At 38.4% G+C, this 24,970-nt stretch overlaps 1 protein-coding gene across 1 annotated transcript in view; it reads right to left on the bottom strand.

Moving 5' to 3' along the window:
* The window catches only part of LOC124599848 (mitochondrial folate transporter/carrier), a 63,017-nt gene that overhangs the window by 23,253 nt on the left and 14,794 nt on the right, over window positions 1-24,970 (bottom strand). The window contains exons 3-4 of the mRNA XM_047136112.1: window positions 19,991-20,249; window positions 17,280-17,393 (exon numbers count right to left, since the gene is read on the bottom strand). Of these exons, the coding sequence (XP_046992068.1) occupies window positions 17,280-17,393; window positions 19,991-20,249 (373 nt within the window). The remainder of the gene's footprint in view (window positions 1-17,279; window positions 17,394-19,990; window positions 20,250-24,970) is intronic.

Here is a 24,970-nt window from a genome sequence, read left to right on the forward strand (position 1 = left end):
TTTAGGATCTACTTTGTATATTTCCAATATTTATAGTAACCATGAATGGGGTACACTATCAAAAGCTTTTTGGTAATCAATGCACGTGCAGTGTAGCGACCTTTGTTTAGTTTTAGCTTTATATGTCACTTCTGCATCTATTATCAGTTGCTCTTTACATCCTCGTGCCCCTTTGCAACAGCCTTTTTGTTCTTCATTTATAATTTTGTTCTGTGTTGTATGTGTCATTAATTTCTGTGTAATGACTGAAGTTAATATTTTGTATATTGTTGGTAGGCATGTTATGGGAAGATATTTAGCTGGGTTTGCTGTGTCTGCTTGATCTTTAGGTTTCAGATAGGTTATTCCATGTGTAAGTGTATCAGGGAATGTGTATGGGTCTGCAATGTAACTGTTAATTTGTTTTTAAATATAAAGATGATGTGACTTACCATACGAAAGCACTGGCACATCGATAGAAAAACAAACAGACACATACATACACACAAAATTCAAGCTTTCGCAACAAACTGTTGCCTCATCAGGAAAGAGGGAAGGAGAGGGAAAGACGACGTGTGTGTGTGTGTGAGTGTATACCCGTCCATTTTTCCCCCTAAGGTAGGTCTTTCCACTCCCGGGATTGGAATGACTCCTTACCCTCTCCCTAAAAACCCACTTCCTTTCATCTTTTCCTCTCCTTCCCTCTTTCCTGATGAGGCAACAGTTTGTTGCGAAAGCTTGAATTTTGTGTGTATGTATGTGTCTGTGTTTCTATCGACCTGCCAGCACTTTCGTATGGTAAGTCACATCATCTTTGTTTTTAAATATATTTTTTCCGCGTGGAATGTTTCCCTCTATTATGTTAAATAATTTAGATAGATGTGAATGTGTTGAAGTGAACTAGTTTAGCCAGAAATTTGCTATTTTATCTTTTCCAGGGGCTTTCCAATTGTGCGTAGAATTAATTGCTCGGGTGACTTCATGTTGCAAAATTACCACTTCAGGCATTTGTGGCATCATCTTATATGTGTCTGTTTCTGCTTGTATGTTATGTTGTACCGGGTTTGACCATATGTTGCTCCAGAAGTGTTCCATGTCTTATGTTTGGTGGATTGTCTATTTTAATGTGTGTGTTATCTACTCTCTGGTAAAATCTCTTTTGGTTTGTGTTGAATATTTGGTTTTGTTTCCTTCTATTTTCACTTTTTTTTATCTTCTAAGTCGTTTGGCCAATGCTTGTAATTTTTGCTTCTTTTCATCTAATTGCTCTATTGCTTCTTGTTGTGAGATTTTACCTAACCTTTTTCGTTTTTTGTCTGATATTTCATTTCTTATAAACTGTGTTAGCTGTCCGATGTCTTTTGTAATTTTTTCTATTCTGATCTGTAGCCTGTGTTGCCATACTGGTTTTGTGGGCTTCTTCTGTGTGTTGGTTGGTTCTCATCTCTGCCTAGTGTGTATATTTAGTGTAGAGAGTGGGCCTATATAAAGCAGTAGTTTTAACTCTTCCATAGTTGTATTTTCATTTATTTTGTTGTGTATGATTGTGTTGATAGTAGTTGTTTCGACTTGGGGGTTATTTGGTGGTCTATGCAAGAATGGTCTAATGTCTGTATTTGTGTCTTTGTATTCTATATATGTCAGCTGAAATTTTTCTTCTATACCTAACATGTGTGTCACTTCGTGTTCTATTTGTGCTTGTTCTGGTGGCTGTCTTAAGATTTCGTTTTTCTCTGATTGTTTAATTGATGCGTGTTGTTCTTGGTTTGTTTGCTCTGGGATGTTTGAGTCCATTACTGTATTTTCTTCTTCTTCTTCTTCTTCTTCTTCTTCTTCTTCTTCTGACTGTACATTATTCTGTTCCAGTATTTGTTGTACTTGTTGTCTGATGTTTTCTAATTCTGACTGCAGCATCCTGTTATTTTTGATTATTACACGATCTGATCAGCTAGTCGTCGTCCTGTTAAAAATTTTAATTCTGGGTATCTGGTAATAAATGTTATGTATACTTGTGATCTGTATCCAGTTGTGTTGGTTCGTAAGTTTGTTGCTTGGTAATAACAGAACATGAGGTGTCGGTTAACTTCATCAGACCATCTCATCCTCTGTCTGTTTTCCTTCTAGGGTGGTTGCAGGAAGCATGTCCTGCAAAACACCTCTATTTGGATTTAAATCATTTTCTGTGTGGTTAGCAGTGTCGTTGCCACTGTGGACGGGCATAGGGTTCAAACGTCGTCCCCGACCATGACAGCGCTTGTCCGAGGCTCCGTTAGTTCTGTACTGAACTAACTAATCACACTTAAAGGGGGGTTAGCCCTATTAGTGGTTTGTTCTTTTCGTCGCCTTTTACGACTGGCAGAACATACCGGAGGCCTATTCTTTTCCCGGGCCTCCATGGGGTTTATTATTATTATTATTATTGTTATTGTTGTTATTATTATTTCCTTCACTTTCTCAGACGTTAAGTCCGGTTAAAAATGGAGTGACGCGGACCTTGATCAAGCGTCACTTCCTTTTAACTGTACGGTATGTGTTATATTGCATTTAGGAACTTTCGGGTAATTGAACATGTATCAATAATTACGGATTTCTGTAGTTGTATATATATGTTTGGATGTAGCTGTATTGCATTGATGTACTGGTGGATATTGTGTGGTATGACTCCTGTAGTTGATAGTATAATTGGTATGATGTCAACTTTATCCTGATGCCACATGTCTTTGACTTCCTCAGCCAGTTGGATGTATTTTTCAATTTTTTCTCCTGTTTTCTTTTGTATATTTGTTGTATTGGGTATGGATATTTCGATTAGTTGTGTTAATTTCCTCTTTTTATTGGTGAGTATGATGTCAGGTTTGTTATGTGGCGTTGTTTTATCTGTTATAATGGTTCTGTTCCAGTATAATTTGTATTCATCATTCTCCAGTACATTTTGTGGTGTATACTTGTATGTAGGAACGTGTTGTTTTAAAAGTTTATGTTGTAAGGCAAGCTGTTGATGTATTATTTTTGCGACATTGTCATGTCTTCTGGGGTATTCTGTATTTGCTAGTATTGTACATCTGCTTGTGATGTGATCTACTGTTTCTATTTGCTGTTTGCAAAGTCTGCATTTATCCGTTGTGGTATTGGGATCTTTAATAATATGCTTGCTGTAATATCTGGTGTTTATTGTTTGATCCTGTATTGCAATCATGAATCCTTCCGCCTCACTGTATATATTGCCTTTTCTTAGCCATGTGTTGGATGCGTCTTGATCGATGTGTGGCTGTGTTAGATGATACGGGTGCTTGCCATGAAGTGTTTTCTTTTTCCAATTTACTTTCTTCGTATCTGTTGACGTTATGTGATCTAAAGGGTTGTAGAAGTGGTTATGAAATTGCAGTGGTGTAGCCGATGTATTTATATGAGTGATTGCTTTGTGTATTTTGCTAGTTTCTGCTCGTTCTAGAAAGAATTTTCTTAAATTGTCTACCTGTCCATAATGTAGGTTTTTTATGTTGATAAATCCCCTTCCTCCTTCCTTTCTGTTTAATGTGAATCTTTCTGTGGCTGAATGTATGTGATGTATTCTATATTTGTGGCATTGTGATCGTGTAAGTGTATTGAGTGCTTCTAGGTCTGTGTTACTCCATTTCACTACTCCAAATGAGTAGGTCAATATTGGTATGGCATAAGTATTTATAGCTTTTGTCTTGTTTCTTGCTGTCAATTCTGTTTTCAGTATTTTTGTTAGTCTTTGTCTATATTTTTCTTTTAGTCCCAGGTTTGAAGCTCGATCCAGTTGTAGGTGATTGTTTTGGCGAGCAACGCAGTGCTGGGACGGGCTTTCTCAGTGTTATCCCTTTACCTCATGGTGCGGATTGTCTAGAAAGGCCGAATTCTCTATTATCCATCACCCCTTGGAGCTTGTATGCAGTATATCTTAAATTTTTGTGTATTGTTGTGTTTAGGTTGTATTGTGCTACTTTGTATTTTATTGTATTGTATTTAACTATAGTTCGCTTTATTTTTCTTTATTTTACATTTATATTTTAGGGCTGCAAACATTCTCCATCCTGCTCCAGGACCTATACAGTTTGCTCTTCACCAGATTGACTAAACAAAAGTATCGTCATTTCCACTGTTCATAATGTTGATAGTGCTTTTGAATGAAACCAACAGAGAAATGACATGGGTATCAGAAGTCAAAGATGCAACTTTCACTCCTATTACAAGTCAGGAACTGAAGGCTTATTTGGGACTTCTTATATTAGCTAGTGTGTACTCATCTGCTGAAGAATCTCTTTAAGAGCTATGGGACAACGTGATCGGTCAGCCAGTTTTTCATGCAACATTGTCACTTCAGCGATTCCAAGCAATCGCAGATTTCTCAGATTTGACTAAAGAGATCAACCAGCTAAGCAACATCATGATACACTGGCTGCTATCAGGACTCCCTTTGAAATGTTTCTGGGACTGTTTAACATGTTTTTCCTTACAAAGATGTCACAGTGGATAAGGAGTTAGTTCCAAAGGAAGGTGTCCCTTCTGGGAGAATATACCTTCAAAACGCAGAGGGATATGGAAAAAATTACAGTTGTTATCTGGCGAAAAAACATCACACGTTTGTGCAGGAAAAGCGTATACAGAAAAGCCACAAAATGGATCATGAGAAACAAATCAAAGCAGAAATGTTTTGAGGCTTGTTGAAACGACTGAGAAAAGGCCAAAAGTTATCACCGATTATGTCTTTATAGACTACACCCTGGCCAAAGAACTTCAAGAAGAATCAAACATTAACAGAAACTCTCAGAAAGAACAAAGCTGAGATTCTGAAGGAAAAACAGCCAAACAATAGCAGACCAATACTTTCAATCACCTTTGGGTTCCAGAGGGATGTAACAGTTTCATACTTGTTAAGAAAAAAAAAATACCATTACAACAAAACGAAAGGGGGAGTTGACAACAGGTAAACTCGCCACCACTTCTTCCTGCAAAAGGTGTACCAAAGGATGGCCTGTGTTCTGTAACATGCTAGGTATTGCAGCAATAAAGTCTGTGTGTTGTATGTACACATCAATCCAGAGAACAATCAAAATAAACTGCACATAAGGCGGCAATTTCTAAGGTAACTTTGATATGAGCTAAAGAAAACTTCGAAATGAGGTAACAAAACCAATACAAGAGGAATGAATGACCAAAAATCTCTCTCACAAGATCAAAGTTATATTGCAGGAACAAGTTCAGGACCAAAAGAACAAAAGAGGGGAGGAAGAGTGTGGATCAATGAAACACCAAAAGGGAAACTAACTGTAATAGATGTCAATAATTCCTCTGCCAAGTGCACACAATCATTTACTGCAAGAATTTTTCAAGTTAATTCAATGGGCATATAGTTCAATATAGTTCCGCAAAGACAAATTTTGCGAATTAATTTCAATTTTATAATAGTATTTGCAATAAACATTGAAATTTAAGCTCTGAACTGTTTTTCTACACAAAAAAAGTATTTTAAAGTACCACATAAGAATATTTTTCAACTAAAATTTTATGCTGATAAGTTCCAATGCCTGTTTTTCCACATAAAAATCTACAAAACATATTTGGAAGTACTGCCTAGTAATAATATTTATTAGCAGGTGTAACTGACCCATTCACAATGTGTATGTTTCTTGAAAAACAATAGGAAGGTTAAGGAAGAATGTGACAGATTCACAGCTTTGGAGGTGACTCAATATGTTTTGTCCACGCAATGGGCTACACCACTCATCATTATAAAGAAACCATTCAGCAAACTGTCTATGTAGCAATTTGAAGGTGATGACTAATGCACAGGCTGTGACAAATACCACCTCGCATCCAGAGGAATTGGTGATTAAACTGGCATACAGGGTGTATACGTGGACAAGGAAAAAAAATTCCCCGGATTTTTCCCGGTTAAAAATACACTTTCTCCCGGATGAAAACACACTTTTTCCGTGTTAAGTGACAGTATATTTTCCCTCGGAACTGTAAAACTTATCACCCCTTTGAATGGTTATGCTTTTATACACGGGCGTAGAATTTCCCGGCACTTTAGAAAACTAAAGTCAGGGAAGAAAACTCCTTTTGGAAAGATTTTTGACGTGCAGCAACATGTACACTGCATATTTTCACATTATGAAAGTATAAATTCGAATTCCACCAAACACCGCATGTTACTTAGGGAACCACTGTAATCGAGATTGCGATGCTCTTTTGTAAGCCAGTCATAGCTCATGTCATGTGATCCTGCCAGACGATGACAGAGGATATTCAGACCACAGGACATGTGATGCAGTCAGCTAATAGCAACATCACTTATGTAGCGCGGATACACAAACAGGAAAAGTTGACGTTTTAAATTAATATAGATAGTGTTGCTACAAGAAACGCAAAGCTTTCATATATAATATTGGTCTCTAAGGTTAATAAGCTGCAAGAGAAGCTAAGCTTTCACATATAATGTTGATATTTTTTGCGCGTGTTACACTTTAGGATATATCACACAAATGTTCCAGTAAAATTTTTAGCATAGTCCAGTGACTTGTCCTCAAAGTTTTCCACAAATAAATTAGATACCACAGAGGAGAGAAAGCTTTCCATAGCACTACATCAATTTGCTCATAACGACATGAATGTCTGATCTTCTAGGCTCAAAATACTTCTAAATGGCTCGTCATCAAAAGCTCTGTGATTAACGAAATTCATCGTACATTCTCGCAGATAGTTCAATTTGTGTAAAAGGAAAATTACTTTTAAACTAACGATTTTCAAACCACCATCTGCAATATTTTCCCGTGACCTGTTAGAAATAGGTTCGTTTCATTAGTCGTCAGAAAGCGCCAGATAACAGGCGCCACCGCACTTTGGCTGCTGCTATGACACAGGAAGCCCGTATGTTTGTACGTGTAAAACATTAAAAGACCTTACATTATGTCACAAAAGAAAAAAGACATCAGAGGATACTCCAAGAGCATCGGAATTTTGTGAACCATACTAAAATGGCACATTTAAAGTGCATACTCAAAGAGCACATTCATATGTCCAGATTCGCAATGAAGTAGGCCCCGACCTGATATTAAGCTTTTCGGTGTGGGTTTTGGGATGTAAATTTTCTTGGAGTACCAGTACTGTATTAACTCATTTTTGATTCTTTCTTATGGCATAATGTCATATGTGCTAGAAGATGAAAATGTGCACTTGAAATGCAGTGAGGAGTTGAAATTAGCCAATAGTGTGGAACTAAACACTTTATTTCAAACATATGGACTGCCTCAGTGTAAAAGATTGATAAAAACCAAATTTCTGTAGCAAACTGACAAAAATAACTTCATTGTTAATACCAATATAATAGAAGGAAACATTCCACGTGGGAAAAATTATATATAAAAACAAAGATGAGGTGACTTACCGAACGAAAGCGCTGGCAGGTCGATAGACACACAAACAAACACAAACATACACACAAAATTCAAGCTTTCGCAACAAACTGTTGCCTCATCAGGAAAGAGGGAAGGAGAGGGGAAGACGAAAGGAAGTGGGTTTTAAGGGAGAGGGTAAGGAGTCATTCCAATCCCGGGAGCGGAAAGACTTACCTTAGGGGGAAAAAAGGACAGGTATACACTCGCACACACGCACATATCCATCCACACATACAGACACAAGCAGACATATTTTTTCCCCCTAAGGTAAGTCTTTCCGCTCCCGGGATTGGAATGACTCCTTACCCTCTCCCTTAAAACCCACTTCCTTTCGTCTTCCCCTCTCCTTCCCTCTTTCCTGATGAGGCAACAGTTTGTTGCGAAAGCTTGAATTTTGTGTGTATGTTTGTGTTTGTGTGTCTATCGACCTGCCAGCGCTTTCGTTCGGTAAGTCACCTCATCTTTGTTTTCATTGTTAATACCGCGCATATGTGAATATGGCAGCTTGGGTGCGGCAGTAAAATTTTTCCTGGTTTCATCTAGCTGCTTGCTGCGACTGCCACATTTATGTAGCCAGAAGCAGGAGAAGGTACCACTGATAAGCCACTCAACTGCGCATGCGCATGAGCCCACTCCTAACTGCTAAAACAAATCTCATGTAAACAGTTGTGACGTCACACTCATCGGAGGCAATTTGTTGTTATGAAGTACTGCGTAGTCTTCCTAAAGCCTTTGACACATTTTGCTGTTGGCAAACGCTTGTATGAACACTTTTTTGTTGTTGTATTTGGCACATTTCCTTTGCAATTTATGTTTTATTTTCCTTTTTTTCTCGTTCATGTTTTATTGTTGCACTATTATTCTGCAGAAGCAGGATACAGTAATATCCTTTGTTAGAGTATCGATTCTTATTAGTCAAAACTACAAAAATTTAACTGTAAACTAAAACAACAAACAATTCCTGGAATTCTAAAAAAATTCCCAGGTTTTTCCCGGATCTCCTGGTTGTTCCGGGTCGTATACACCCTGCATGAGCACAAGATTTATTGGAGACGTATCTGCAGCTCCCATTTGATGACGACTCTCAGAAGTTACTTGTCATCAACAAACCTTATGATCTCTACACATATGAACAGTTGGTTTTAGTGGTAGCAAGTACTCTGCCACTTTTTAACGTTTCTCGGAGCAACTCTCACAACATATTCCCTGTTGTATGAACTACATGACAATGTGTTCACAGGCCACTACACAAGGAGCACCCGCAGAACCTTCCGCTTCTGTTTCGAACTTACAGGGTGTGGGTCTCAAATGCAATCTGTTTAAGTCTCACTTTTTCCAACCCACTATACAATACCTCAGACATGTTATCTCCCACAGGGGATATGACCAACAAAGTCATATCAATGGCATTGAGGCTCTTCCTGGACCCAATAATCTGTAGCAGCACTAGGCTTTTCTGGGCAAAGTTGCGAATTATCATAAATTCATCCCACGAGTGGCATCCATCGTACACCCTCTTAACCAATTTGTATACAACAACGAGTACGACCGACATAGGAGTTTCATGTATTGTAGTATAAAACACACACACACACACACACACACACACACACACACACACACACACAATGCACCTGGATCTGAACTCAGGATTCAACTAGATTGAAATCCTTTGCTTTAATCTTTATGAGGAGGCTCAGAAGGCTGTGGACAGCTTTCATATTATGAGCTCTCAAATCACTCACACCATCAGCGAGGATCCTGTTCTCCACCCAGTGCAACACATCCAGCAGGAATGGCCGACCAACCCCAGTGTGGATGTCCAACCTCATCCATAATTATTTTGTGCTGTGACACTGACTTTGTCGATGGGGATGATCTCGTTGACAATGGAACATTTAGTGCCTCAAGTGGTCATTCTTGACTTCCCTCCAATGGGATATCCTTCAGCTCTAACATCACACCAACAGGGGCAGAGGAGGGTGGCTCAAAGATGAAGATGCTTGCTCACTATTTTGTGTACTGGCGAAGTGTCAAAACAAAACAAAATTTAAGATTTGATTGTTATGTGGAGGTCATCAGGCCATCCTGCACCTATGTTACTAGCCTTGGCTGGTACCACAAAACCTTGGGAAGGCATTCACCTCAATTTTGTTGGTCCTTTTCCAGAATATATTTTGCTTGCTCCTCATTGATGCTTACTCGCATTTCCCACACACTGTCAACAGCCACTCTACGACAGCAGACTCTGCTGTGTGTGCCCTCACCCTGATCTTCTCCATTGAAAGCCTCCCGCACACCCTGCTGATGGATAGCTGGCCACATTTCACCTCTCATTATCTTTCACAACTTGTTTGCACCATAGCATCCACACATCAGAACACTCCTGTTTAGCCTGCAGTTCAATGAGAAGGCAGAGCTCCTCATACAGGCCCCCAAAATGCTGATGAAGGGCATTGCTGATACCTTGGTGGAAGAGATACTTACACGTTTTCTATTCTTACAGGTGCACTCCTATGGCGAGAACGAGCCTGGCGCAGCTGCTCCACAGATGCCAGCAGTGCACAGCGCTACACCTCCTGTTGCAGACTCCTCACTCACAATGGCTTGACACTACTCGATCCTAAGGCTGCTACTATCAAGACAGATGGAAAACGACAATGTTGGCACCTCCAGTACCAGCTGCGTTGTGCACCTCAGTCACTGTGCTATACGTACTTGAACCCCATTTGGGTTCGGGTGTTGGTCGCCATGAGTTTTTGATTGCAGCAGTAGTCCATGGTCAGTGGAATCAGCGAGTCTTCACGTTGTTGACAGGTGACAGGCTGGTGGCCCACCATCAAAACCGATTTTGCCTGCAGGTTGTTTATCAGCCTCCACTGATCCAATGTACACCTCCCAAGCCGACTCACCTATAGGAACCTGCCCCTCTAGGGGTAACTTCTTCCCTTTGTCCGACCTCCCTTACTGTGCTCCCCCTTGCTACAGATCCTCATCTGTTGCCTATTCCAACACCCAGCCAGCCGCCCCCAGTATGCCGTTCCTTTTTCGTTAAATTGGGTGAAAACAATGACAACTTACAGTAAGCTTCAGAAGGCTTTTGGAGAGGATGATATGTCAAGAGCTCAAGTTTTTCATTGGCATAAAATGTTTAGTGAAGGCAGAACAGATGTTGAAGATGAAGACTGCAGTGGACAACCATCAACTCACGGACGAATGTCAACTTGGCCAGGGTGGTGCATGAACTCGTACAATCTGATCAAAGATTATCCGTGAAAATGATAGCAGAACTGAGCATCAATTGAGAATCGGTTCATCTAATAATAAATGAAGATCATGGTATGAGACAGATTTGTGCAAAAATTATCCCGAAAAATCTCTCACCACAACAGCGAGAAACACGGAAAAATGTGGCAGCTGATCTGTCAGAGGAAACAGAAATCAATCCAGAATTGTTTAGCCATGTTATCACTGGTGATGAAAGTTTGCAATGGTGCTCAAAGGGATCACCCAGACCAAATAAAGCTCGCATGTCAAAGTCAAAAGTGAAATGCATGCTTGTGTGCTTCTTTGATTCCTAGGGAATTGTTCATAAAAGCATGGGTGCCTCCTGGACATACAGTTAACCAATGTTACTAAAAAGAAATTTTAGAAAGACTTGGTAAAAGAGTTCTTCGTGTCCGTGCCAACATTGCTGATAATTGGATTCTGCATCATGATAATGCGCCATCACATACTGCTGTCAGTACAGCAATTTTTAACCTCAAAACAAATACCAGTACTACCAGTCATCTTATTCCACCAGATATCGATCCGTACGAATTTTTTTCTATTTCAGAGAGTCAAAACTGCAGTCAAGGGACACCATTTTCAAACAACACAAGATGTCCAAAAAGCTGTGATGAGGGTCTTACAGGATATGACAGAAGATGAGTTCCAGAAATGTTACCATCAATGGCAGAAGCGCTGGAAAAAGTGTGTGCAATCAGAAGGCAACTACTTTGAAGGAGACAACACTAAACTTGACTAAAACGGTATGCAACATATTTTCTCAGATCAGTCTCATTACTTTATTGTCGCACCTTTTATAACATTTAATTTCACTGAACATACTTTTATTACATTAATAAGAAATTCCCAAAAAGTATCAAAAATACTAAGATGGAAACAAATTTGTTTGCACATGGGGATACATGAACCTGCTACCCTTCTCTCTGTACTCTACATCTTTGCCCACTGCACTGTGCCAAAGCTTTGCCAATTTGAACTTCCTTATTTTTTGTGGTAATATTTGTTGAAGGCTTTTAAGACTGATGAGATTTGTTTATAAAATGTCATCCCTAGGTTGACTTGTTTCTAATAAATATTTCTTCCACCAATGAATGGTATATTGCAAGCTATAATACAAAAACAGGAAAGTACAACAAAATGTGTCACTTTGAGTGACGTGTGGTTGTAACGTAACATCAAAGTAAGCCAAGCATATTCCAAGTTTCTGCCATTGGAATGGAATGGAGTTAGCTGGGTGGGGCAAGCCACGCAGATTCTAGTCAGGGAAGGAGTGGGGATAGCTTGGTAAGGAGAGTTGCTCAGGCTTTAACATTTGCTATTGTCGATAAGGCCAATTCAGGTCCTACACTCCAATGGCAGTAGATGGGGAGTTGCTGTGTATGCCATGGGTGGCAGTCTACAACACCCAGGGGACCACACAGTAGCCCCCAATACAGACAGACAGACATCAGGGTTGCATTGACTCACTGTTGCTCCCTCTCTTCTCCCAAACAGAGAAGGCTGATAACCCACTGTATTACCACTAGTTTTGTACCAGCATCATCATTGTTGCTACCAAACATTTCATGAGGCACAGACACAAGCTATCATTTTCGAACCCACTGGTACCAGGAAGGATGGGGACAGCCAGTATGCAAGAGCAGGATCACACATCAGAAGACAGAACAGCCTCGGATCCTGCGCATTCCACAGAAGACCAGCACAACAATTAAATGCCTAGCAAATACCTAACTTTGCATAACCGTGGAGCAGAGCTGACTGACTGGCCAGCACCTACTTTAACAAGGTAAGGCCGAAGTGATAAATTCCAGACAAAAATTAGGAGGGCACCTCTAAATCCCCAAACATGTAGAGTAGTATAAATATGATTCTATTGTATGACGACATAGGCTTTTCACAGGTAAAAAACTGCAATGATATGCTGATAGTGGGTGATATTTTAACAGTGGTTGTTAGTAGACTTACTCTGAAGAATCAGGATCGGCCATTAGTTCACCATTTGTGAGACAAATAAGGTAACAGCTGTTCATTTCATGAGGCCACTTACTCAAATCTAAAATTTGGATAGCTGTTAAAAATGAAGTTCGTATTCCATGAAATAGCATCTGATTTTGTATGCAATAAGGACTTGGTGCTGCACCCCAGTACTGATCCAAGTACCCATTTGACGTAATGGTCACTGTCTGCTTCTGGGTGGGATAGACTTTTTGAAAATATCTATACAATTATGTAGGTTAAGTTCTCAGGTATCGCACACTTCAGCTAGTCAACCTGGTGGGCCCTCGCTTGCAAGAAATAGATGAAAAAATTCTGAATTTTGTGTGCCATTCAATAGCATTAAAAAGCTGCCTTGTGTAGTTTGGTTGTGTGGTAGAGAGAATAAGTGCTACATATGCAGGAGGCTGCAAGGTCGAATTTTGTCAGGCGCAGTACCATTTTTTTATTTTTAAATCTTTACTGACTGATCATTTTTATTCAGTTAATTTATTTAAATATAATTTTTCATTTTTATTCCTTTGTCACATAATTTTAATCAGAATATTAACTCCTTTTATTTCTTCATATTTATCCTTTTCCCACTTTACATCTTTATTCATGTGTTTTTAATCAATCTGATGAACAAGTTTCAATTTAATTTCATTTGTTTTGTCTCCCTGTTTCGTTCACACTGTTGCATTCATTATATCTGTTTCTCATTTCACTCAAATTTTGTTTTACTTATAATCCCTTATTTCATTTATATCTTCATCTGTGTTTTGTAAATTGTGTAGTAGCTACTTAGGTTATGTTTTAAATCTCTGACAACTGCCATGCAACAAATAAAACTGACCATCTGGTAATGAGAAATATATTTTTCACAGCATTGCACATTCAATATAAATAGATTATTTTATCTTTTGTTTTTTAACTGATCGCAATTTCCAAACAACAGTAGTATAATAGATAAAATTATTTAAATTCATATTCACAAAAATTCTGATTAGAAAAGGAAGATATTAAGACAAAATAAACAAATGAAGTTCATGTGGTGATTAAAATGCTGTGACAATGGAACAGAAAGAAAAAATTACATCTGAACCAATTAACTGAATAAAAATAATGATCAAAGTCAATCTGATAAAGATTAAAAAAATTATTGTGCCTGATGAGATTCGAACCCACAACCTCCTGCATGTGTAGCATTTAGCCTATCCACTACATCCTGCAACCAGTGTACGTAATTCAACCTTTTTAACACTATTGAGTGACACACAAAACTCCCAATTTTTCCATCAATTGCACACAAATAACGACCCACCAGGGTATAGTACCAAGGATCTTAACCTACATCCTCATATATCTGGTTTCAAGAAGTTGATATCATCACTGGGGACATATCTTTACGAGAGTCAGTAATAGAGAGAGATAAACCTGTCTTATATGGAGATGGGATGTGAGATGATAATTTTCAGATGTTGAGCCTTTCACAGGAAAGTGATTGTTAGTTGTTTAGCAACACTGGGGGGGACCAGACTGAATAGCATGTAAAAGATACCTGTAGTACTAGAGAATAACTAGTTCTCATACAGTATATATATCAGAGGAGGAAATACAAACCCAAATCATGGTTAAAAATTTTTCAATCTTTTAAATCAGATAGCACACCAGGCTAAAATTCTTTTGAAGGTGATTTATGTGGATGTCTTATTCATACATGGGTTGCCTAGCTGAAATTTTTGTAATGGATATTTTATGTTTCCACTGTGGCACAGGTTTCTGGAAGTGGGAAAAGGATGACAAGGTGATCACTGCTTCTGCCACTTGTTATACTGCAATAACGGTATGTCTTAGGATGATTCCACTTTTCCGATGTATGAAAAAGTACAAATTTAAAATAAATGGAAGTTATACCCATTACTATTCTTTAGATTTCTGCATGGAGTCTATCCTGTTGGTTGTCAGCGTGGCACAGAAAGAAAAAAAAATCAGAACATGGTTGCTACCAAATAAATCGTCATGCACTTTCTACTATGAAGGTGGGAGAAAAGTGGAGCTACAACTGAATAGATTGATAGCTGAGAAGGTGTCATTTGCTGGGCTTAAGTTTGAAACCCTGAGTTTAAAACAACAATTAAAGTTTTTTTGTCAATTACATGTTCCAGCAGGCAGCCTTGCTGATAAATTTCGGAACTACCCCCAGAAAGCATTGTGTGCATTAAAATCCACCCAATATGAGGTCAGGTGGAGGTAAGGAAGATCATAATTAGTAACTATCTGGAGTCCTGTCACCATCCACTTTGAAAGAACATGTAAAGTTTAACATCTTTGCATGTAAGGCTATTGCTTTCAATGAAGTACTGAGTGCCATCTGTTCAGTGAAACTGGTCTCATGGACCAACATACAAATCCCACCCAATGCCTTCACAATGTCAGCTCTGTTGTAACAGGTTTTGTAATGTCTGAGAATAGATTATTCTGCAAGCCTATACCAACTTCTGGGTAGAGTGCTACGAAGTTCACGTTCTGCACAGTGATGGGAGGAACCATTACAGTTCCACTGAACAATTTTAACAAGCACTTTTGGAAGCAGGGTTGTAGCAGTAAGAGCTAGAAGGCAAAGTTCAGAATCTGTGTCCACTTGAGTTACCACACCTGTCTTTCTCTTGAGTTTTCTCTTTTCCTTATAGGGATCAAGTTTCAGTTAGGAAATGTTTGGGGGGGGGGGGGGGGTTACTGGTACTGACGGACATGGCTCCAACAGTCCACTGTCCAAACCACCTCCATCCACTGCCTGTTGTGAGTGCTTGTCCTACATTGTTATTTGTGGGATATGTCTGTGTTTGAGGAGTGCACTTGTCCAAGATGTATTGTATGTTGAGAACACTGCTCTATTTTCGGAAGGAATCCTGAAGTCCTCAAGGAACATATGTATTTGTCTATCATCCAAGTTTCAAAGTACATTAATCTGTCAGATTGTCTGCATACTTGTATTCTGCAATCTTCTTTAAAGATTTGCTACATTAAAGAGCACAGGAGGAGGGCGTGGAAATAATGATCTTCCTCAAAGGTAAAGTTAAGTGGTGATTTTTCACATAGAGCATTTACTCAATGTTCAGGCAGTCTCCATAAAGGGAGGTATACATAGTTAAATGTCATACATATATAAATCAAAGAGACAATTGCGTCTATCTACCAGCACTTTCCCATTTGGTACGTCACAGCATCTTTGATTTTTATATATATTTTTCCCATGTGGAATTTTTCCCTCTAAAATATATATAATATTATTATTTCCCCCTCTTGCAGGACTGTCACCTTCAAAGACCACAATGAATGCTCCTTTTTTTTATATGTGGAGGGCGAAACCCAACAACAGGAATCATACTTCGTCAGTCAAAAATGTTAAGATACAGGCTAATGGGGGTAGAAGAACAATCAAAATCTCAAGTCCTTAGGCACATTTAATCCACATCAAAGAAGCCACCACAGTTTATGAGTCAAGTGGAAAAGACATAAGAGGAGAGAGAGGAGAGGAGACTGCAGCAAGGATGATGAGAAGAAATGCCAGAATGGCAAAGGGACTTGTTTTCAGCAAGAATGCACTCAACCACTAGTAGTTAGCTCCACAAGAAATTAATTAATGGAAAGTTTGATCAATGCAATTTTAACACCCTCCTGGGAAAGAAAAAAAAGAAAAAGATAACAACACTATTATACAGAATGGAATCCGTAAATGCAAATTATATGCAGATTGTGTTTTCAAGGGAACTCTTAACCAAACAAATGACTGAGTAATATTTTTAAAATGCATTTGTTGATTATAAAGAAGCATTTGACACAGAAAATTCAACCAAATTGTTGTGTAATAAGAGTATGGTGTGTACAACAGAACATATATAAAAAATTTAAACTGAACTAAATCACAAAGACTGAAATAAGGGTGCCAGGTATCTATTCCTTAATTGATTTAGTGACTAGCATACAAATGGTAAAAATGATTCGTTAATGACACTATACACACAATTCCACTTGCAAGCATCTAAGTAATTTTAAATGGAACTGAACATTATATCCAATGTGAATTGAGCCAGCTTCTGAGAAAATTAAGTAAGTATTACTTAAATACCCACATCAAAAGCAAAAGTGAGTCTATTTAATGGATGTGAACTACTTAAGATTTTAACAGTTAATAAAGCAGTTCCAAGTTAGTAAAATCTTTTATCTTTTGTGTCATGTTAATTACACATTGAATGGCATAAGCACAAAGCTTCAAAAACGAGTATTTATATGACACAATGAAACAGCATTTTAATAACAACAGATAAAATACACTGCTTAAAATACGTAAGCAGCAGTCCCCATATCAAGAAACAGGGAGATGTTCTTTATCACCTAACAATTCACAGAAGTACAAATTTTAATGATTTAACTGCAATATAGTTCTCAGGTGGGAAGCTCATTTGAATAACTCTTCATATTTGCTTAGCTGTCAGCTTAATTCCACACTTTATGAGCTTTCTCCAAAAAATTAGTCAGGATCAGATCCAAACTATATGAAGATTAGCATATAGCACAAACAGTTCATGTATCATTCTGTTCACTTACCAATTTTGTATCAATAGGTACATTTCTGTAATTATTGTATTTATTTTTCATTTCTTCATAAGTCATGAATTGGAGTGCACCATGAGAAACACCAAATATCCCAGGAACAAAACCCTGCAATAATAAATTTTATTTAACACTAAGTACATAACATTGCAGAGTTTGGAGTTTTTTAAATACTCACTTATTCGAGAATCAAAACAATACAATAAGATGAGAAATAAAGTAAAACAAACTAGAGATACACAAAAAAAGGTCATTGGTGGAAAATAAATAAACTCACTAACAATGACTAGGAGGGAGAGAGAACAGAGGAAGAGAGATTGCAGAGAGCAAGATGTGAGTAGTACTACTGACAGACTGGGGTGGAACGAGTGGATGTGGGACAGCAACTAGAGGAGATTGAGGCTATGAGGACTGCGAGATTGATGACTGTTTTGTAAGGACAATTCATACTGATTTTGAAGAAGTTCATATTTGGGAAGGGTGGTGGTGTCATATGTATAAATTGTGAGGAAACAGTCTCTATCATGTGCTCAGCAGCATGTTGTTCTACTGAGTTGTCACCTCTGCTCTAGACAAGAGTCTAGAATAGCTGTTCTTTCAGGTGGGCAGCTGTTGGTGGTTGTGCCTCAAAGGCTGCGTGTAGGTAACAACAGATTTGGGTTAACACTGTTTTCACAAGACAGTCCTGCCTCAGAGGATATTTTTTTGGTGGAACTGGAATAAGATGTGATGTATGGGTACATAGAATATACCTTGCATCTGGGTCTTCCATGGGTATATGAACCAAGTGGCAAAGTGTTGGGTGTAGGTGTTACATAAGAATGGACCAGGACATTCCACAGATTGGACAGGTAGTGATATAGCACACTACTACTACTACTACTACTACTACTACTACTACTACCACCACCACCACCACCACCTTACATCTAGTACTGCAAAATTCTCTCCCTCTCTATACTGGCAACTGAAGACATTTGAACAGCTGACCTGACTTACTGGTATTGTCATGGAGATACTGACTCAATGCATGGAAGTTTGCAAATAATGAAACACACAATTAATAAAAAAACCAACCAAACTTTAGAAAAAAAAAAACAACGAAACTTTGATATTCACAGTATGATGGAAATCATGTGGTAATGGGAAGTTACATCTACATAAGTTGAATGGACTCAACCTTCAGTGCATTGTGTTCCAAATTTTCCAAAAGCACATAAAATGTGGAATGGCGATAGCATCGGAAGATATGGGACTCAAAATATGCCTATTGTTGTTAGTGCACGGTCCTTCACTTACATTTCTCTTGCTGCAAAATTTGTGAAACAAGAACATAATTTTCACTTGTCCTAACTCTTCATGCTATAATTTAACATTAAGCACAACTGTCTACCACTCTGACACTAATGTGAGAGAGTTTTAGGTGATGTATGTCCTTTCCTTCAACTTTAATACTGACTCTCCCCGCAAGTTTCGAGGGGACATAGAGCTCAACATGCACCCACTACTGAAGAAATCATCATCATCGCTGTAGACAAAATTAAGTGCATCATCACAAACTGGAATGTAAGGCTGCAAGCACGATATGGAAACATTCACCACCACCAGAAGTTAAGAAACTAATTCAACCATCAGCTGGCAAGATTATGGTAATACTATTCTGGGACATGGAATGTGTGGTGGTCATTCATTCACCCCAAAGAGAGAAAACTGAACAGTGAGAAGTATTGCAGTGTGTCGCAAACTAAACAAACCTGCAATCAGATTCAAACATTGCAGAAAACTGCAAACATGTATCATCCTGCAGCAAGATAACACTCAGCCACATTCTGCCAAATGGACAACCGAAACAATAAGGAGTCAAACTGCTCAAGCACCTGCTGTACAGTCCAGAGCTTGCTCCAAGCTATTTCCGTATGTTTGGACCACTGAAGGAAGCACTCTGGAGAAGATTTGCAACAATGCAGAAGTCATTTGTGCAGTGCACAACTAGTTACAGATGCAACCAAAACACTGTCTGATGGAATCAAAAAATTTGTGAAGTGTTCAACGAAGTGTGTTTAAGTGCAAGTAGGTTATACAGAAAAATAATGTTTATTTCAGTTTTCTACCATTAGATTACATATTCCTTTTCTCAGTAGTCCCTTTACTTTTTGACCTCCCCTCGTACTAAGAACTGCCACACTGCTACCAGATTAGATTCCAAACTTAAGACAGTCTCTGACAAACACAACAACAACATTTTAAACTAACATAATCAAAAAAGGAAACCTTGCAAAATGATTGACAGGTCCAAACACTGAAAACACAAATGTTTATATGCAAATCTGTTTCACTACAGCCGTGGCATCAGTTTGCACTTTTTTTATTTCCTCTGGAAATAAAATTAGAAATTCGAGGCAGTTGGAATCTCTGGCCCTTTTTAACACAATGTTTGTACCTACGTACTGTACCTCATATTATATTTCGTGTTTTCCATTACTGTCCATTTTAGCTACATATTTATGATAAATGCAGCTTGCTACCTGCAACACCGAGACATTCTGACAATTATTGACACACTGATGATGCCACCCACAACTAAGGTGGAATGGGTTTGGACAGAAATGAACCCATGACCGTGCTCCTACCAGAACACAATTTAAGTATGCATACATAAAAAGAAGTAGAAAATTTGCAAACTGAAATAAATAAAATGTACTCACCCTGTAAAGTCCCCGGATCCCTTCTGTACGGTAAATTTTTCTCAGAGCATCCATCATCCCAGCATATCTTTTGCTGTCTGGTAGCTTCGACAGATCCAACTCACTATACTGCAGACATAGCCGAGTTTTCACCACCCATATAGGATTTGTCATAACGAGGGTGAGAATCCCTGCCTCTGCTGCAGCCAACATATGGAGGAATGGTCCCAAGGGCTTTTTGCTGTTCCCTCCTTGGATCCATGTTTTAATGGTGTTATAGCTGTAACAGTAATTTCAACATTGTAAGATGTACTGTTAATAATTGAAGTATGAGTCAATCTGCAAGGGCTAGAGAGAGAGAGAGAGCACAAGCATCTGGACTCAAACATTGTATGCTGAGAAAAACCTGTACACAAACAGGTGTACTCCAACAACGCACATCCTACACGGACCACATATTTTAGAAAAATCCTAAGCAGTCCTCAACAAAAGCCAATTTACAATAACAATGAAAAAAGCATTTTATTATTTTAAACACATTTGCCTTTCAAATGTGTGCACTTTTGCAGGTGTTCGAACTAATTCCGTAAACTTTCTCTCTGCTCTGATGCTGATACCTCAAAAATAAATAGTTTTGGAATGATTCAGCAGTTTAAGGTAATTGAAATTCCTATGCACACTAGAAGATATTAGGTGATAAATCTGACTAATACAATCAGATGTTTCTCTCCAGCAAATAACTAAGTTACTTGCTGCGTGACCGCTGGCATTATCATCATGGCCAATGCAACTTATGAGTTTTTTCCCCCCTTGTGTCATCAAGGACTTTTGGCAAAAATTGTTGAAAATCATTCACCATCGACTGTGCTATGATCCTCTACGTATGATCGGCATAAACAAAGAAACAAGCAGTCCGTTTTTTGGAAATTTTTTGTTGCTTTCTGTTCAAAGATTAACACCAATACTATTTATTTCCGATACTTTTCAGATTGTACAAAATATCTACACCCTCTGCAGACCACATTTTAGAAAATCCAGACTCGACAGCAAACAATAGTTCAAAAGCAGCTGCTGAAGTTTAAGAGAAAGCATATGAGGTAAGTGAACAGATAATACAGTAAGTAAAGGGAGATGAAAATCTAATAATCATGCGAGATTGGAACACTGTAGTATGGGAGGGAATAGAAAAAAAGTTACAGGAGAACTAGTAGCAGCAAATTCACTGTTCAAAAATCACAAGCTGAGGAAGTATGCTTCAAAATGGCCTAGAGGCATGGGAAAATTTCAGCTGCGTTACATTTTGGTGAGATTCCAAAATCTGATACTGGAGTGTAAGCTGTACCCAAGAGCAGACACATACATAGCTCAGCTCACAATTTGGTGCAAACAAGTAAGCTGAATTTAACAAAATCATTCAGAAGAGTCAATGTGGAAAGAAGTGGGATACTGAAGTACTGAGGAATGACAACATGTGTTTGAAATTCTCTAATACTGTCAATATTGTGATAATGAATACCACTTGGAGGCAGTTCAATTGAAGAGATATGGAGTTCTTTAAAATGGGCAATCTCCAAAGATGGGCAAACATGTTGGTATAAAGTAGGTAACTGAAGAAGCCTTGGGTAACAGAAGAAATATTTCAACAAAAGAAAGGAATCACAAAGATGTTCAGAATAAGACAGAGATACAGCAACCTAAATCACTTAGGAATGAACTAAATAGGAAGTGCAGGAAGCTAATGCACGATGACTGCAGGAAAAATATGAACAAATTGAAGAAGAAAGGGTTATCAGAAGAGCAGATTCAGCACACAGAAAATTAAACAACTTTCAATGAACTTGAAAGCAAAGGTGTCAAGAGACTGCAAGAGAAATTCTGCAGTTAAACAAAGAAAAAAAAGGAAACGTGTTGAATACATACACTGAAGGCCTCACGACATGTTAGGGAAAGAAATACAAAGTATGAGGAATCCAGTATTAGACTTTTACAGACCTTTGGAATATTTCAGATCCAATAAGGAACACACTATAACATTCCTTTGAAATTTCTAAAATCAATGAGGGAAGTGGCAATCAAAACACAGAGTTGGTTTGTAGAATGTATGTCTAGACACATACCATCATACCCTCAGAAGCAGATCATCCATCAACCCCGAAGATAGCATGGGCATGCAAGTGTAAAAACTATCTTACAATCAGCTTAATAGCTCATACATCAATCTTACTGACAAGAATAATACACAGAAGAATGGGAAAGAAGCTTTCACACATAATGCTGATCTTTTTGCGCACACAAATGTGCCAGTAAAGTTTTTAACAATGACAAATGTCTGATCTGTGCCCGAAAATATTCTAAATGGTTGTTCTCAAAGATTTGAATTTTGAATGAGAGTCAAACGCTCTTATTTAAGAAATTCATCAGACATTTGCGACAGTTCATCTTGTGTAACAGGAAATTTAATTTACTTCAAAGTAACGCTTTTCAAACAACCACTCTGAATATTTTCCCGCGACCTGTTAGAAATCTATTCTTTTCAGCAGTTGCGCCAGATGACAGGTGTCGCTGCGCTTGCGCAGATACGATGATGCAGGGAGCCTGTACGTTTGTACATGTAAAACATTAAAAGATCTTACATTATGTCATAAAAGAAACAAGACATTGGAGGATACTCTAAGAGCATGGGAATTTTGTGAACCATACTAAAATACATAATTCGGCTTGAAGTGCACATTCGTCTGTCTAGATTCAGCTGTAAATTTTCTTGAATTATCAGTACTGCATTATCTCATGTTTGGTTCTTTATTATGGCATAATACCATATGCGCTAGAAGGTGGAAATGTGAGCTTGAAATGTAGCAAACAGTTGAAATTAGCCCATAGTGTGGAATTAAACACTTAGTTTCAAATAAATTGACTGTCTCAGCAGAAAAGATTAATAAAAGTCAAATTTCTTTAACAAACCAACAAAAATAACTTCATTGTTCTGCAAGGCAATAAACGCTTGAGTGTCAGAAAGGTGGAAACAAAATAAAATCTGAAACAAATAACATATTTTAGCTTTCCATAATTATGTGAATGTATTTTAATTCACTTGATAGCTCCCGGCCACAGAAATCAGTTTTGCTTTCATTTGACGTGAGAGCAATAAACAAAGGGAAACAGCAAAATCACTTAACATAAACACGGATCACGTGGAGACTACCACCTCACCACTACAACTCAGACTGCTCTGCACATCAGGTCCGGATCTAGGATATTTCCGAACTTGGGCAATATTAGACAGTGGCGCTCCCCCTCCCTCGAGCGTTTGAGGTAGGACGCCAAAAATTTTAAAAATCGACTTTTCAAAAATATCTTCATTTTGCAGTGCACATCTTTCTGATGAGTCTGATACGTAAAACATATGATCGAGGGACCTTAAGACATGCTATTTCGTCTTAAGTGTGCCGAAGTGCAGTGCCACGCCTCTTCATACATCCTCCTTCCATCGCACGTCTCTGTATTTCGCTCTGTGAAATCCAAATGTGTAATATTTTGTAATGGGTGCCATCAAACTACATTCAGGCCAGTGGAAATTAAAATGTCCTGTGGTGCCTCTCCTGCTCCCAGTCGGCCAGTTTGACACCCTGCCCCTCTTAAAAAAAAATCTCGCAATTAATAGTGGATGGGATAATTTGTAACTGGGAGAACAAGAATTCTTCAGAAAATTTGCAGTCTTTACTGCCTATTAGCTAATAACTTGCTGTTTCGAGTGACATAAAATTAAATTTAGGATACATAAAACAAGTAAAGACAAGAGACAAGCAAGACAGTACACATTTCCTCAATCCTTAAGTCCTAGCCTTTTTTTCTCTCTAATCTTGCCACGGCTTTATCTGGCATACTTCCCTTTCAGAGAAAGAATCTATTACCACATCCAAGTTCGTCAATGTTTTACTACATGAAAAAACAAAATGTCGCCGTCTACTACCAGAAAAGCTGTTAATACAAATAGTACCCAAGACTGGTGCGGTTTCTCGATATGATTACGTGTATTTTGTCACTGTGTGCTAGATAAAACAAAATATGCCTACCTAATATTGCAACAATTTTTACACACACCAAATAAACACAACTGTTTTGGCACAAATGGTCATTTTTATAACACGACAGGTCCACAGCTCGTGGTCTTGCGGCAGCGTTCTCCCTTACCGCGCACAGGGTCCCAGGTTCGATTCCCGGCAGGTTCAGGGAGTCGAGATGACTGGGTGGTGTTGTATGGTCATCATCATCATCATCATCATCATCATCATCATCATCATTATCACGACAGAATATAATTCACGAAGTACCAATATAATCAAATGCCTATGAGGCCTACTACAAGCAGAAAGTTGTATGTTAGGAAATAGTTTCACATTTCATTCATAGTCTCTAGCTTCTGAAGCACGAGATCGAATAGTAGTAGTAGTAGTACGAAATTTTTATATAAATTTGGAATCATCATATTCTTCCGTGATTTGTGAGATTCTCAGTTTCTTCTCCTTCCTCGTTCTAACAAACAATCTTGTCATCACTAATTCTGTAACTATTCCTGCCAGTGTCAAAATTTATTCTCTAGTTAACTTCACTAACCCTGCCACAATCACCGGTTTAGTTATCCCGCATTTGTTCTCCAGTTAGGTGTTATTACGTGTTCGTACAACGCGTTTTCCGCACTGCTCCCAGAATAGAACTTCAACGGCTGCTAGCAACTGGCCCTTAATAGTGCAACGGTTTGGCCAAAAATGTTTTGTCAAAATTTCATTTTCTTGGATACACGGAGAAGACAATATGTAATCTTAATTGCCTGTTATTCCTGTTAGTCATTTATTTCCACTCTGGTAGTCTGAATCTATGGAATTCGCTAGTAATTATGACAACGCTGATCATTTGCAAACCCAGTCAACCACATAAACAGCGATTGTCATTCACCCTTTCGGCTTTATTCACTCAACTCGTTTAGACCCGCCCCCTTTTGTC

This window comes from Schistocerca americana, chromosome 1, assembly GCF_021461395.2.
Source record: "Schistocerca americana isolate TAMUIC-IGC-003095 chromosome 1, iqSchAmer2.1, whole genome shotgun sequence".
Lineage (NCBI taxonomy): Eukaryota > Metazoa > Arthropoda > Insecta > Orthoptera > Acrididae > Schistocerca > Schistocerca americana.